This window comes from Mustela erminea, chromosome 4, assembly GCF_009829155.1.
Source record: "Mustela erminea isolate mMusErm1 chromosome 4, mMusErm1.Pri, whole genome shotgun sequence".
Taxonomy (NCBI): domain Eukaryota; kingdom Metazoa; phylum Chordata; class Mammalia; order Carnivora; family Mustelidae; genus Mustela; species Mustela erminea.
In genome coordinates this window covers 77,299,358-77,314,079 of record NC_045617.1, presented here as the reverse complement: position 1 = coordinate 77,314,079, position 14,722 = coordinate 77,299,358, and the positions used below count along the sequence as shown (strand labels likewise).

The window sequence follows — 14,722 nt, the reverse complement described above, 5'->3', positions numbered from 1 at the left end:
TCTACAGCAAATCTTCAGTGATTGAAGGTTTAAGGCAGAAACAGGATTATTTTATTTCATTCTACTTCAATCGCTGAAAAAAAATCATGTATTGGAATGCAAGTCACTTTAATCTTCAAGCTTGAGAACATGATAAAATTTTTCTGTTACAAGTCATTTCAAATAACATAGTTTTTTAAGTTTCACATAACTAAGTTTAAAAGTTAAATGCCTGTCAGAAGGCTTAGTATGAAATAACTCAATCTCTGAACACATTAAAAACATAAATATTTTATGAATTTCAGCTGGAAATTTATGCTGCGTGCCAAAGAGAATTTATCATCAATACAAGAAGTACTTACTTGATACTCTTGCAGGTTTTCCCGCTAAAAAAATAAATAAATAAAAATAAAGGAAACCAGTTTTGTTTAACTCAGATAAAATGCAAAGACATTATATGTTGATGGGCCAAATGAAAGTACCTAACATCTTTTGACTTTATTATATAAGAGTTAATGAAAGAATACAATTGCCTGAGAACATGCATCTTTGAATATATTAATCGCTTTTACATGAAATATCAGAAAAGCTGTTAATCACTGTAGATGTCACAACATATTATGCTTTTTAAAAACTCTTGTTGGGACACCTGGGTGGCTCAGAGGGTTAAAGCCTCTGCCTTTGCCTCGGGTTGTGATCTCAGGGTCCTAGGATCAAACCCTGCATTGGGCTCTCTGCTCAGCAGGGAGCCTGCTTCCCTTCCTCTCTCTCTGCCTGCCTCTCGGCCTGGCCTACTTGTGATCTCTGTCAAATAAATAAATAAAATCTTTAAAAACAAAACAAAACAAAAAAAACCTCTTACTAAAATCAGCAGGATCTTTTTTAAATTAAGTGTCTTGGTTCAACTCAAATTATAGTTAACTTGAGTAAAATTATTTTGTGTGATGTAATTAATCTAAATATTTGTTTAAAGTTTCCAAATTCCATAAACTGTATTATTGAGAATTATTTTCTTTTCAAAGATAATAGGACGAATATCTAAAACTTAAAAAGCAGCATGCAAAATCGGTTTAATTTTTCATAACCTTTTGTCTGTTAGTATCAATGAGAAGCCATAATTCTTCAAAGTAGTGGGGTTTTTTTTTACATTAAAGTATATGTACCTAGGACAAAAATATAAAGTAAATCTTTTTTTTTCTTGAAAAAAAAAAAGATCAGTAACATCTACTTTCTACTAACATTAGTCTAACTTTTTTTTTCATATAGTTGACACATAGTGTTACATAAGTTTCAAGTGTATAACTGAGTTTATACTCACAAATTTATACATTATGCAATATTCACTACAAGGGTAGCTACCATCCCAACATTAGTCTAATTTAAAGGGCTGGTCTTGAAAATACATATTTTTAAATGCATCTGCATTACATGATTTATTTTGAGACTTACAGAGTTTCTAATATAAACCCAAGAATTACAAATTGACAAAAAATTTATTGGCATTAGTTAATGCCAGTAATTTTTTTTCATTTGAGATATTTATGGTTTCAGTGATAATACAGTCACATGCCTCATGTATAAAATTACAAAACAACATGTTATTTTTCCTTTAAAAATACTATCATTGGCTAAAAGACAAGAACTTAAAAAAGGAATACAATAAATATTTATTGAAATATAATAACCATCTTTTGAATGAAAGAATGAATAAGAATGTGCCTGTATTCTCAACTAGCTCAGGGTTAGTCTTGTGCTTTCATATATAGTAATTTGTCCTGTGTATTCATAATATGAAAACCTTGGAAATGATGGACTCCAGATTGGTAAGAAGGTACTGTTCATCCAATATCTAAGTCTCTTGTAAAGACCTCTAGTTATAGTTCGAACAGACTACTCCCTTGGGGACAAAGTTGGGTACATTTACAGTTTACCTTCAGGCTGCTCTGATTAGTAGAAAGCTTCTCCTCTCTTATGTGAGCCACAGGGTGATGTGGTAGTGAACTGTGATTGAATGAGCTCCTTAAGTCTTTAGTGTCATACGTGGAACCAAATCCTTTTCCTACCATATAAACATTCCGAGATGTTAGACTTCCTTCATCATGCTTTAAATTGGGTGTTTGTAAATTGGGCATGATTATTGGGCTTGCGCTGAGGAGTAAATGAATTAATTATAGCGAAAGTAAGTGCTAATGAGTTTTTTTAAGTAACTGGTATCTTCTCATTCTTCTGGCTAATTATCTTAAAAGATCCTAAGCAATATCTTAAAAGTTAAGAAGAGAAATAGAAAATCTATGCCCCTATCTGCTCCTACAAATTTGGTTTGTTTTTTATTCTAAATTTTATCTTCTAATATTACTGATATTTATATGTCTAAATTACTAATGAGTATATGTCTAAATTATATGTCTAGGTATGTCCTGCTATTGCAGGTATCCATAATACAGTAAACAGAAAGAAGGGACCAGTGAAAAAAATAAGCCTCATTTCCCCTTCCCACACTGGAGTTCTATACATTTACTATGAACGAAAACAATTGTTCAATTATGGCATGTTTACTTAGAGTCTTAAAATTTAAAACATTTAAATTTTATTACATTTTGAATTAATTAGTTTAAAATTATATCTTCCAGGCTATAAAATTCAGTTGTAACATCCATTTACAATTTTTTGATAGTCAATATCACCAAAAAGGTCATTCTCATTTTAGGTAAAGGACATCTTCCTGCCATGCACATGCAGGCATTTTCCCTCTACCGACCACTTTTTGTTTAGGTGGAATTAATTTAAAGGGCTAAATTTAGATAATAAAAATATATTTATTATATTGGCTATATTTATGTAAAACATGAAATAATTCTCAGCTATATCTGTTTTTGCCACTCTATCATTTTTGTCCTTATTATGCATACTATGAAAGTCTTTTGTAACAGAGAAATTTATCTTCTGGTATGTACTGGATTAGTTTATTGAATGTTTACGTTGTTAATGTTCCAACTTCTTCACACTTGCTAATTTTCCATTGAAATGTAAACCTCCTGCTAGATTTCCTACCTGTCCACTTCCTCTGCTATTAGCAGAAGTGTATAAATGCTAGACTTCCTTGCTTTTAAAAAATTCAGTGTTAAGGGACGCCTGGGTGGCTCAGTTGGTTAAGCAGCTGCCTTTGGCTCAGGTCATGATCCCAGCATCCTGGGATTGAGTCCCACATCGGGCTCCTTGCTCAGCAGGGAGCCTGCTTCTCCCTCTGCCTCTGCCTGCCATTCTGTCTGCCTGTGCTCGCTCTCTCCCCGCCCTCTCTCTGATAAAAAAATAAATCTTAAAAAAAAAAATTCAGTATTAATATTAAGTGCAAACATAATTTAGACACTGCCATACCAACTTAGCATTTGAATATTTACAGAGTTAATTCAAGATTACCTTTTGTCACATTGTATGATTGAAGACTTTCTTTTCTTGTTGAGACTGTCGATAAGGAAAATGTAAATTAAACTACGAAGTTTTAAAGGGAACGTTCATGAAAATTTTGACTGACTTCAACTAAGATTTGGGAACATGGGAATAATTTAAATATTGTAAATATTTTCTCAGGGTGTTTTAAACAAATTTTCTCTTCTGCTAACACTTAATAAAAATCAATATCAAGAGTAGAGATTGTTTGTTTGCATAAACAGAGATTAACATCATTGCAGGGATTATAATATTAAGTTAAGGACAATCCATGTACAATGGGTCATTCCAAGTGACTGAATTCAGGGATAAACCAAAAAGACCGAAACAAACTAACAAAAAACCCAACCTTATTATTAACAGTCTTTATGATATGTCTACAAATGCCTTCCTCTTGATCCGATAGAATATTTCTTTGATAAGTAAGGCCTTTGTAAATATTTCAGATAACTTCATTATCATATTATATTTTGTAGTTTACCAAATAAATACACCCAACGTCAAAAACACAAGCCACTTTGTGATGCTTCTAAACTTGTTGTTCACCAAAGGCACAACACGTGAATGCACACTTGCTGGGAAAGGCCTGCTATCCACTCGTCCTTCGACATGGCCATTACCACATATCCACTGGCTATTTTCCATATTTCTTCTTTTAATCATACTAGCACTCCTCATGTACACAAAAGTTTTACTTTAAAGTGATATAAATAAGCCTCAACTCAACAATTTTGGCCTCAGGGCTTTGCATTATGCTTCTCCATCTTTTAAAAAATTACCTTTTTCTTCTTTAGGATGTTTCATTTCCCCTTTTTCTGTAGAGAAAAATAAAAGGTAATTTTGAGTCATATAACAGTTATTCATAGGTCTTCCTGAGGTCTGGAATTAAACTTTGGTTAGTCAATATTCACATCAGGCATTATATGAAAAGAATTCTACATTGTTAATTTAGAAAGAGCAGAACTTATGTTTTTATTCTCTTTAGCTATCTAACAATAAGTGATACCTACACTCTTTTTTTTTTTTTTTTTTTTTTTAAAGATTTTATTTATTTATTTGACAGAGAGAAATCACAAGTAGGCAGAGAGGCAGGCAGAGAGAGAGAGAGAGGAGGAAGCAGGCTCCCTGCTGAGCAGAGAGCCCGATGCGGGACTCGATCCCAGGACCCTGAGATCATGACCTGAGCCGAAGGCAGCGGCTTAACCACTGAGCCACCCAGGCGCCCCGATACCTACACTCTTGCATGGAAAATCCTACAGTGAACTGCATTGCTGATATGTGTTTTAAAATCTCTAGCTACATTTTCCAGAATTGTTTTTAAATGATAACAAATATGTATTTTTTATTTCTGTGTTTTTACTGTTAGTTTGGTGTACATGTCTTTAAGTGTCATCTTTACCTTTACTTTCTTTTTCAGATTTTTCAGTTTTCTTCTTCCCTGGGTGGGGGGAATATAACAACAAGAAATCATCAGTTCAAAAAACATGACTTTCTTACTCAGCCTTGAAGTAAACAGTTGGAGATGGGACTTAATCCCATAAATGGAGGGGGTTATTTTCAAGATGTGGCGGAAGAGTATACCTCCTGTGTGTGAGGACATATATGTTTTTGTTATGATTGGTTATTTGGCTTATACTCAGTCACCAGGATGGCAGAGCCCCCTCCCCTTCTCTTTCTGTTTTTGTTTTTATGTGCTTTGAAGGAAAGCTAGAGCAGGCCCTGCATTTATTAAGTGTAAACTAGTAACAACAGGAGAAACATCTACATTTTTAATTGTTTTCTTTCAAAAATGAGAATTAAACTGGTGCTCTGAATGCTCAAAAAGTAAGGTATGGGGAAAAAACAATGAGAGTCGCAAAATATCTTGAAGCAAAATGTGGTCACACACTTTTCAAAAACAGTTTCAATTGATTGATGATTTTCTTAAACTGCAGTTATCAGACAAGAGTGAGAAGAAAACCAATACATAATGAGTAACAACCACGTGCGTAGTGGGAATGTGGCCTATATTATCTCATCTAATACCCATAACGAGCCTTTTGGGAAGTCATTTTCTCTGTCCTACAGGTGAAGAAACTAGGAATCTGAGCTGGTTAAGGGATTTTCCCAAATGTAACACAGCCAGACAGAGACTCAAATTTACATACAGATCTGTTCCCACAGATCTGTGTTACCTCCTTTGGGAAAGTTAATATTTACCTGATTCTGTGACTTCTGATGTTTCCTCTTTTGGAGAAGAAGAAAAAATATTGTAGAAAAAGAAAAGGAAAGAATAGTTTTATATTTCAGTAGCAGACAATTGAGCTTTATCTCAAGGTATTTCCTATTAAATGCTACTAGTAATGACAGTAAACACATATGCTCAAAATGGCAGAGAAATGCACTAATAACCAATATCTGAAAACTGTAACTAGAAATCTATTTTGAAATTAGAACTACTCTACATACCAATCTAAAACATTCTATGACCGTACAGTAGAATTAATCAGTTTGAAGTCCTTCAGTTGGTTTTCTTACAAATTACAAATTATTAATCTTCACAGACTTGATCTTCATATACGCATGCATGCAAAGATTCATTGAATATTTATAAAGCAACTTCATATATAAGACATTACACTAAATGCAATGGGTGGGGCTGTGGGATGAGGGGGAAAAATATCACAGAAAGAAACTCAACTCACAGTGACTACTGTCAGAGTAGTGAGACAAGATATAAAATGCTACTTATCTTTAGTCTATGATAATACAAAACCAGCCTCACTTTTTGTTCTTTTAGTTAATGCATACACCAATGATATTTTAAAATATAACATGGCAGGTTTTTAAAAATATATTCTTTCTCATAGTTCAGTTCAAGTGAGAACATTTCTATAAACCTGATCCATTTAATTATCAGTCTTCTGTAACTTCTCTGGAAGCTATATCCAAAATTCAAGAAAAATTGATTAAAATATTTTATAATAATGAAGATGAAAATGAATAACATTTCATAAACAGAACAGTATTTACAAGAGATTATGGTGTTACATCATGTTAGCATTGTAGCTTTGACTTTCAATCCTTAATTTTTGCAATACTTTTCATATCCATAACAATAATAAAAACTAAATGTACTAGAGATTTTCTCCAACCCAAGGGCAACATTTAATATTTTAACATCAAATTCAATTAGAAGAAAATTGTAGCGGCATTTGTAAGAAGTCAGTCATAATGCTCTTAAGGAACCAGGTTATTTCTTGGCATTTAAAAATTTTAGATGCAACTCTAGATATACTTTTGTTTGAAATGCACATATTTTTACTTCAGGTTAAAGTCTGAGTCATAATCTAACCGTATTAAACAATAATTTCATTTTTATGAAATTACATTTTTACAAAATTACATAAAACTTCATAAGTTTTCAAAAAATTGTTGCATTCGTATTACTGCTTGGAATGTCAAAATAAAACAGAGATTCTGAAATACTAAAAACAACTTACCTTTAGGCTTTGAAAAAGTAAGATAATAAAAGACTAATGTGCTAAGATTCAATAATCAGAGACAGGTATCATGTGTTCTGAATTTTTCTTAACCCAGTAGTGACTATTAGAGGACTCTCCATACTGTGTTTACTCAATACATCTTAACAAATCGAAGTATGTAAAAGAGAGATGAAACCACTTTTTCCACACAGGCATTAGTTATCTTGGTAAATATATTAATTACACAGGCGTGAAAGCAGGAAACATTTTTGACATTCCCTCATATATCCTGGTACAGTGTAATATATCTAATAGGTGCTCAATAAAGTCATGTTCAGGGATCAATGAATACAATAAACACAGTATTCTTTGTCAATCAGAATCATTTACATAGGTAATGGCATACTGGCTATTGCATTAATAAACATACGTTTTTGGGCTGCATATACAATGTAAAGAGATAAAATTAAAGTAATTAAATAGCAAATTCTTAAAATTTTAAAGTGGTACACTTACTTGAAGTTGGTTTAGGTTTGTCTAAAAAGTAAAGAAGAAAAGAAAACCAGAAATCATTTTCTACCTATAGGTAAAATACCAGCCCTTTATATTTGTATTTCTGTCTGTTCGAGTTAAAATAGGAATAGGCTAAACATATTGAAATGAGCAATAGAAAATGCATTTTGAATAATTGTAAAGTTATATTCCTAATGAATTCCCTATAGAAAAAATTATACAGCTTTCAAATATAACGTCTTCTTGGTCTCTTTATCCCTATGAAACCTTATCTCTGATTTGATGCAATATGAACGCTCACAATAATTTGAATGCCTTATTATTTCTGAATAACATAAAATGCACATTATGGCATCATCTTTTTAGAATACATGCTAATATTAATATTAATTATTTAAGTCTCCCAATCCAGCATTTTAAATGAAGAAGCTGATTTTATAAAATGTCAGGAAGAATGGGGGCACCAGTGTGGGTCAGTGGGTTAGGTGTCTCAGTAGGTTAGGCGTCAGATTCTTGGTTTTCGCTCAGGTCATGATCTCGTGTTCCTGAGAACTGGTGCTGCACTCAGTGGGGAATCTGCTTCTCTCCTCTCCCTTTGGCCCTCCCCCTGCTTGCATGCTCTCTCTCTCTCAAATAAATCTTCAAAAAAAAAAAAAAAATCCTTTTTAAATAAATGAAATAAATGGCAAGATTTCATTTCTTTTGATGGCTGCATAGTAAAAAATAAATAAATAAATAAATAAATAAATAAAATAAAATCTCAGGAAGAATAAATGAGTGGTAGGTGAAAAACACAAAACTGTATCATCTAAGTATATGATCTCTTTATCTCATATTCTTTTTCTTCTGAAATTATTAACTAAAAACATTGATTATGTAGTCATACACCTAAAGACCCATTTATTCATAAAAAAATGACAACATATGGTCATGATTGTGAAGAATTCAAATCATTCAAAATCGTGTCAACTAATTCTAATTCATTAACTGTGGCAATATAAATGAATCCAACTTATATCAGAGAACAATTAGAAATACCTATAAAAATTACACTGGATACACCACTTCACTAAAAAATTTTACTTTAAAAAATTTTACTCCAAAAATAAATTCACAAAACTAGATTGGTAGACATATTTATCATTGAATATCATTACAAAAGCTTGTTAGACAACTTAAACACACCAATCAGAGATTAGTTAAGTAATTTGTACAATTTTACAATAGAATACTATTAATGTAGAAATTCTTCATGTGCTGAGATTAAACAATCTTCAAAATATATTAGGGACAGGGTAATTTACAGTATTTATACAAATCTTTGTGTAAATAAAAGTGGGGATATATATGTTTATTTGTGTGTATATATATATGTATATATGCTGTGTGTGTGTATGTATGTGTATATATACACACACACACACACACATATATATTATATATATATATATATATATGAAGATGACAAGAAATAATAGCAATTACCTATTGGATATTTTGGGAATGGGAACTGGTAGAATAGAAAAAGAGACAAGAGAAGGAGGAATATTTTCACAGCCTCCTATAGTATATGCCTTAGTGTTTGAACCATCACAACGATCATATTTTTAAAAGTCAAATAGTAGGGATGCCTGGGTGGCTCATTTGTTAAGCATCTACCTTCAGCTCAGGTCATGATCCCAGAGTCCTGGGATTGAGCCCTGCATCAGGATCCCTGCTCAGCAGTAAACCTCTTTCACCCTCTCCCATTCCCTTAGCTTGTATTCCCTCTCTCACTTTCTCTCTCTCTGTCAAATAAATAAATAAAATCTTTTTTAAAAAATCAAATAGTGAGTGGTGCCTGGGTGGGTCAGTTGGTTACGCATCTGCCTTCGGCTCAGGGCATGATCCCAGCATCCTAGGATCGAACACCATTTTAGGCTCCCTGCTCACTAGGGAGTCGGCTACTTGCTCTCCCTTTGCCTCTCCCCTTGCTTGAGCTCTCTTTTCAAATAAATAAATAAAATCTTTTTAAAAATCGAATAACAATTTTTTAAAGAATTAAGCTAACATTTTTCTATTTTATATTTAAGAATAGATATCAAGTTGAAATTCATAATTAGTTTTCAGTAAAATGGAATTTGTGTAATTTGGCAAGATATTTTACAATACTACTACTGATTAAGTAGTATGATGAATGATATTAATATTGACAACAGTGAGAGGGGCTTGTTAATCATGAAAGCAATACTATTTCATTAATAGTGCTATATTATAACCATAAGAGACTCTTAACTATAGAGAACAAACCGAGGGTTGTTGGCAGAGAGGTTGGTGTGGGAATGGGCTAAATGGATGATGAGCAGGGCCCTTGTGATGAGCACTAGGTGTTGTATGTAAGTGAAGAGTCACTGAATTCTACTCCTGAAACAAATATTACAGTATATGCTCACTAACTAGAATTTGAATGAAAACTCAAAACAAAACAAACGCTGCTGTATTACAATAGCATGTCTGGTAATCCTATATATGTTGGTTATAATATTTAGCAAAATGTTTGATTGTCAACAATAACATGACCCTTAAGTCAGATAAACTAGATTTTACTAGAAAACCACAAGACTAAACAGTACTAGAAATAAGATGAAAAGCGCTTGTATGTTTTAATTTTTACTTTAATAAAAATAGTGAATTAAGACAATATAAAAGCACCTGTTTTTGTAGATGGAGATTCTTTTTCTTGGTGTTCATCTTTTTCTAGAAAGAGAAATTAAAATTAATTGGCAATCTGTGGATTGTGTAGCAGACATTTCTTAGTTATGTTTTTGCAAATGATCGTCAGTTTCTGCGGGAAGCATGCCCTCAAAGTCATTTGCATGTTGGAACACAGAAAGAACATTGCCATAGAAACGCATTATAAACATGGTTAAGTTCATCCTCAGGGTAACCTGTAAGATAGTACATAAGGTTCTAGCCCTCTTGGGGCCATGTGGTGTAAGAAGAGGATAGAATATGACAAAGAGGAGAATAAAAAGAGGAATTTTCTTTCTCTTTCGAAGGTAGAGTCATTCCTTGCGGATACTTTAAAAAAAAAATGACATTCGCCTTTGGCATCTTACAAGTCCCCCTTTTTACCCTTCTGAATCTTTCTAGTTCCTTTCCTGCCAGGTCAGAAGCAATTTATGCTGGACACTAGTTTCTTGTTGAAAATTTAACCTGAACCAACCCTATATCAGAAAGTATCACATTTTGTGTTTTCATTTTCCTGGACCACCCTCTCTTTCCAGATTAATCTCAACTGAGTCTAGAAAAGTCAAATGGAATCAAATGTGTGATTAATACTCCTCTTAGACCTCTGAAAAATATTTGAAATAAAAATAAGAGGGCTCTCTCTTTCATTAAGAGTGGAATTTCAGATGGAGCCATTATAGACTAGAACGTATATTGAGAATAGTTGGAAATAGAGCCGATCACTGCCAACGATTAGTTCTTTCTAATCACCCCAGGGTTAGTCCTTCTGAGCTATTATTGATGTTTACCTGTCCTTTTCTTTTGTCACTCCTGAATTTGGAGATTCTAAAAGTACTACAATTTTCCCCCAACATCATGCACCAACAGTGAAGTAGGTGGCAAGATGCAGGACCTATGTTGTCATAAGACTAAAGTGGATATTTATAAATTATCCAGCATGTAAGAATAAAACTTTCATAAACTCAATTTGCATAAATGTTAATATTAAATAGGCATGCAAAACAAAATAAAATTGAAAAGCTGATATTCAACTTTTTAAACTGGCATAATAATAGCACTGCAAAAGTATAATTATTATAATAACAAGAATAATATCAAATCCATCTTTAAAACACATGCAATTGGTTCTAGAATGTGAATATATTCTATTGGGCTCCATATATTTGCACCTTCTCTCTTGAAACCACTTATATGGTCTCCTAACTGGTCTCACCAAATTCATCTTTGGGCTGTGCCAATCCATTTTTCCTGAAGGATCTAGGGAATATTTGACCAACATGCTTTCACTGTAGTTGTGTTTCATAAATACACAGCAGTGGAGGACCAACATCACAATCTAGACACAATTTTGGACTTAATTACTACCTGTGTGACAGTGAACCCATGTTTATGCCTTTCTGAGACCAATAGTTAGCTTTTAAACTCTCTGCCACTGTAATCTCTGAATCATTCCTGAATAGTAAAATGGATGACCTTTTTACATTCATACTCATGCGAGAAGTCCATGATTCTCAGGAAAAAATGGCAATATGATTATAATCTCATGGATTTCTAACTACTGAAGTCTACCTACAGTACAATTAATGCTACTTAAACAAACCAAAAACAATATGTGGTTCATAACACCGATGATTGAAATGATCATTTCATTTTCCTTTGTTATTCATTATGAGTGTTTGAGAGCTAGCCGGTTCACTCTAACCTCTCAGTGGTATTTTATAGTCTAGATGGAGTCGCTCTTTTAGGAATAGTTACATAATGATACAACTTCCAAAGATTTCTTCTGTATAACTATAGCAAAGTATTAATTAGTAGTGAAAAGCAAAGATGTCAAGTCAAAGCCATAGCAAAACAGTATTTTATCATCTATACAGGTATTTTAGGTTAAGGCAACACTAAAATCAGCAATTAAAGAAAAAAACAAGCAAATTGTTAAAACTGAAGTAGCCAAGCCAAGCTTTTCAGACTTTATTCTTTTCATCTCTTACTTGCTGATTTGGGCTTGACTGTGGATAATGGAGAAAAGTAAATGGCACATTGATGAGTGCAAACCATTGAAAAAAAAAAACTCTTTAGCTTCTGTATTTATTTCTTCTTTGCTTTAGGTTCTCTTCTTATATTAAGCTTAAATTAAGCTTATTCCATTCTCTCTGAGCACTATTATTTCACTCTCAGCAAATACATCAATCACACTGCTTGCTGAAAAATTATGACACACAAAAGGTATGCAAAATTTAAAACAATCTGTATATTGGCACACAAGTACATTGGGCTAGCTTCTTGATAATCCCCGAATACCCATATATCTAAATGAGATCCTCAGTGAGCCATATTAAAACCTTAGGGTGCAAATTAGAGGAATGCTGAAATTATGAGCTTTGACAATGGCTTTAATAGAGTACAAGGAACATGTCAGGTGATGTGTAAATGACCTTATAAGGCTTCTTTCTTTCCTGTGTGTTAATAGTCTATAATTTTATAAATAATTAGTTCTTTCCTGAATTCTATTATATTTTCCTCCAAGAAACTGTATTTAAATCCTGATTAGCAAGATCATTTTAGTTAAAATGAAGAAATTACCTCACAAACTTTTTTTCTTTGGAAATGATTTTTTAAATAAGGAATGGGACTCCATAAACTGCCAGTTACCCAGGTAGATAGAATTTCCACCTTGGAATTCAATGGAAGAGATTCAGTGGTTTAGGATGTCAGTTGAGATGACATCCATTCATCCCTATAGGAAAGAACTTCAGAATGTTAAGAGTGTGTGCATTACTTTTTTCTTCTCACATAAAATACTGAGAGATAGACTGTTTTAAATATTATATGTTCTGTATGTTCATACAACCACATAACTATCAGTAGAGCCCTTATTAAAGGATATTACTCTATCTAATGCATGAAGAGCAGATCTCATAGTTTCAGATTCCTGTGATTTTACTATTTGAGGAAAGGTGGTTTTAAAATAAGATTAAACACCTGGCAGTATATGATTATCAATGTATTACTTGGATTACCTCACGAGTTATGTGTAAGTTTAGATCAATCACAAATAATTGAATTACATCATGCTAGTACTTCACTGTTAAATTTATTGACTATATTTTTCAGCTATTTACAAGAATTCATAGTCTTGGAATTTATGGCACTAAAACTTACACACTTCAGTGATGATGATGATGATGTGTGTGTGTGTGTGTGTGTGTGTGTGTACCCACATAACATAAAACTGATACACAGAAGGAAAAGATGAAATATTTTATTTACCTGTTTTTTCTATTGTGGTAGCTTTTACCTGCTTGACAACTTTTTCTTCTGTGATAGGAAAAAATGTTAACACAAGTAGAAAATTTAAATGCCTCGGTATAAAACAGTGACATATGTCAACTTTGATATTTTGTTTTCTCTTTGAAATAACACCGATCATGAGAAAAACTTAGCTGTGGTTTTTTTTTTTCCCCCAGTAAAGCAGCAAGTGATATCTTCTTTTCAAATTGGATGGAGCACAAAGAAAACGTGTTCAGCTGCAGACATTGTTGGCAGCTAACCTTCATAAAAGTCTTCCTAATTGCAATTATCCCCTGTTCTGCCAATACATATGCTACCCCTTGATTTCCCTGTTTTTCACTGTATTTATCTACACAGGGGTTGTTTTATAAAACAATAATCCTTTTTTAATAATCGAATTTGAACAGGAAGAAGCAAATTTTTTTTAAAAATTTTCCTGGGCAAGAATCCTCCCTGGGAACCCAGGGTTAGCGTAGTGACCCAAGTTTTATAGTACAAAGCTGGGGAAAGGCAAAAGGGATACATTTATGGGATGTCTTCTGTCTTCTATGCCTTTATAGATGTAGTCAAAGAGATTTGGGTCAACGTAGAGAGATGATTGCAGTGATCCTATGTAAAAAAAACTTTTCAAAAATGCAGCAGTGGGAGTGAGTCAATGAGAACGTTTCCCTGAGAAGCAGAATTTAGAGTATGAATATTACCACTAAAATAAAAGAAGGTGTGCCCGGAGGACACTGTGCTTGCTGTGCTCTCAAGACTGAACTCTCTCACTCTGTTATTTCAGCTCAAAATGACTGACACTTGGGACAGTCAGGAAAGTAACAGGGTTTTATTATTCATTCAACGAGGAGGTTCTAAAAGTTCTAAGATTCTGCTTATGTCAATGGAGACAGTTATTCCTGGCTCTTCATACTCCAGGTCCCAGGTCTGCTTTTTGTATCCCTATTGGTGTCTCCTATACTTTAAAGCATAGGGAAATGAATCAAATGGACTCAAACCCAGTTTTTCTACAGTAAAAATTTTGAAAGTGTAATAAGATATGCTTAGAGAAAGAGCTTTTCTTTTTTTAAAGATTTTACTTATTTATTTGACACAGAGAGAGAGAGAGCGAGAGCAAGAAAGGGAGCACAAGCAGGGGAAGTGCAGAGGGAGAAATGGACTCCCCACTGAGCAGAGAGACTAATGCAGGGCTCAATCCCAGAACCTTGCAACCATGACCTGAACTGAAGGCAGACCCTTAATGACTGAGCCACCTAGGTGTCCCGAAAGTATGTTTTTAACTTATTAAAGATTCTGATTAA

The 14,722-nt window shown here is 33.2% G+C and overlaps 1 protein-coding gene across 1 annotated transcript in view; it reads right to left on the bottom strand.

Annotated features, from left to right (window-relative positions):
- TRDN (triadin) overlaps positions 1-14,722 on the bottom strand; it is a 379,114-nt gene that overhangs the window by 30,100 nt on the left and 334,292 nt on the right. Inside the window, exons 31-39 of the mRNA XM_032339654.1 lie at positions 13,401-13,448; positions 12,122-12,139; positions 10,095-10,139; positions 7,407-7,427; positions 5,626-5,652; positions 4,826-4,864; positions 4,206-4,241; positions 3,397-3,441; positions 342-365 (exon numbers count right to left, since the gene is read on the bottom strand). Of these exons, the coding sequence (XP_032195545.1) occupies positions 342-365; positions 3,397-3,441; positions 4,206-4,241; positions 4,826-4,864; positions 5,626-5,652; positions 7,407-7,427; positions 10,095-10,139; positions 12,122-12,139; positions 13,401-13,448 (303 nt within the window). The remainder of the gene's footprint in view (positions 1-341; positions 366-3,396; positions 3,442-4,205; positions 4,242-4,825; positions 4,865-5,625; positions 5,653-7,406; positions 7,428-10,094; positions 10,140-12,121; positions 12,140-13,400; positions 13,449-14,722) is intronic.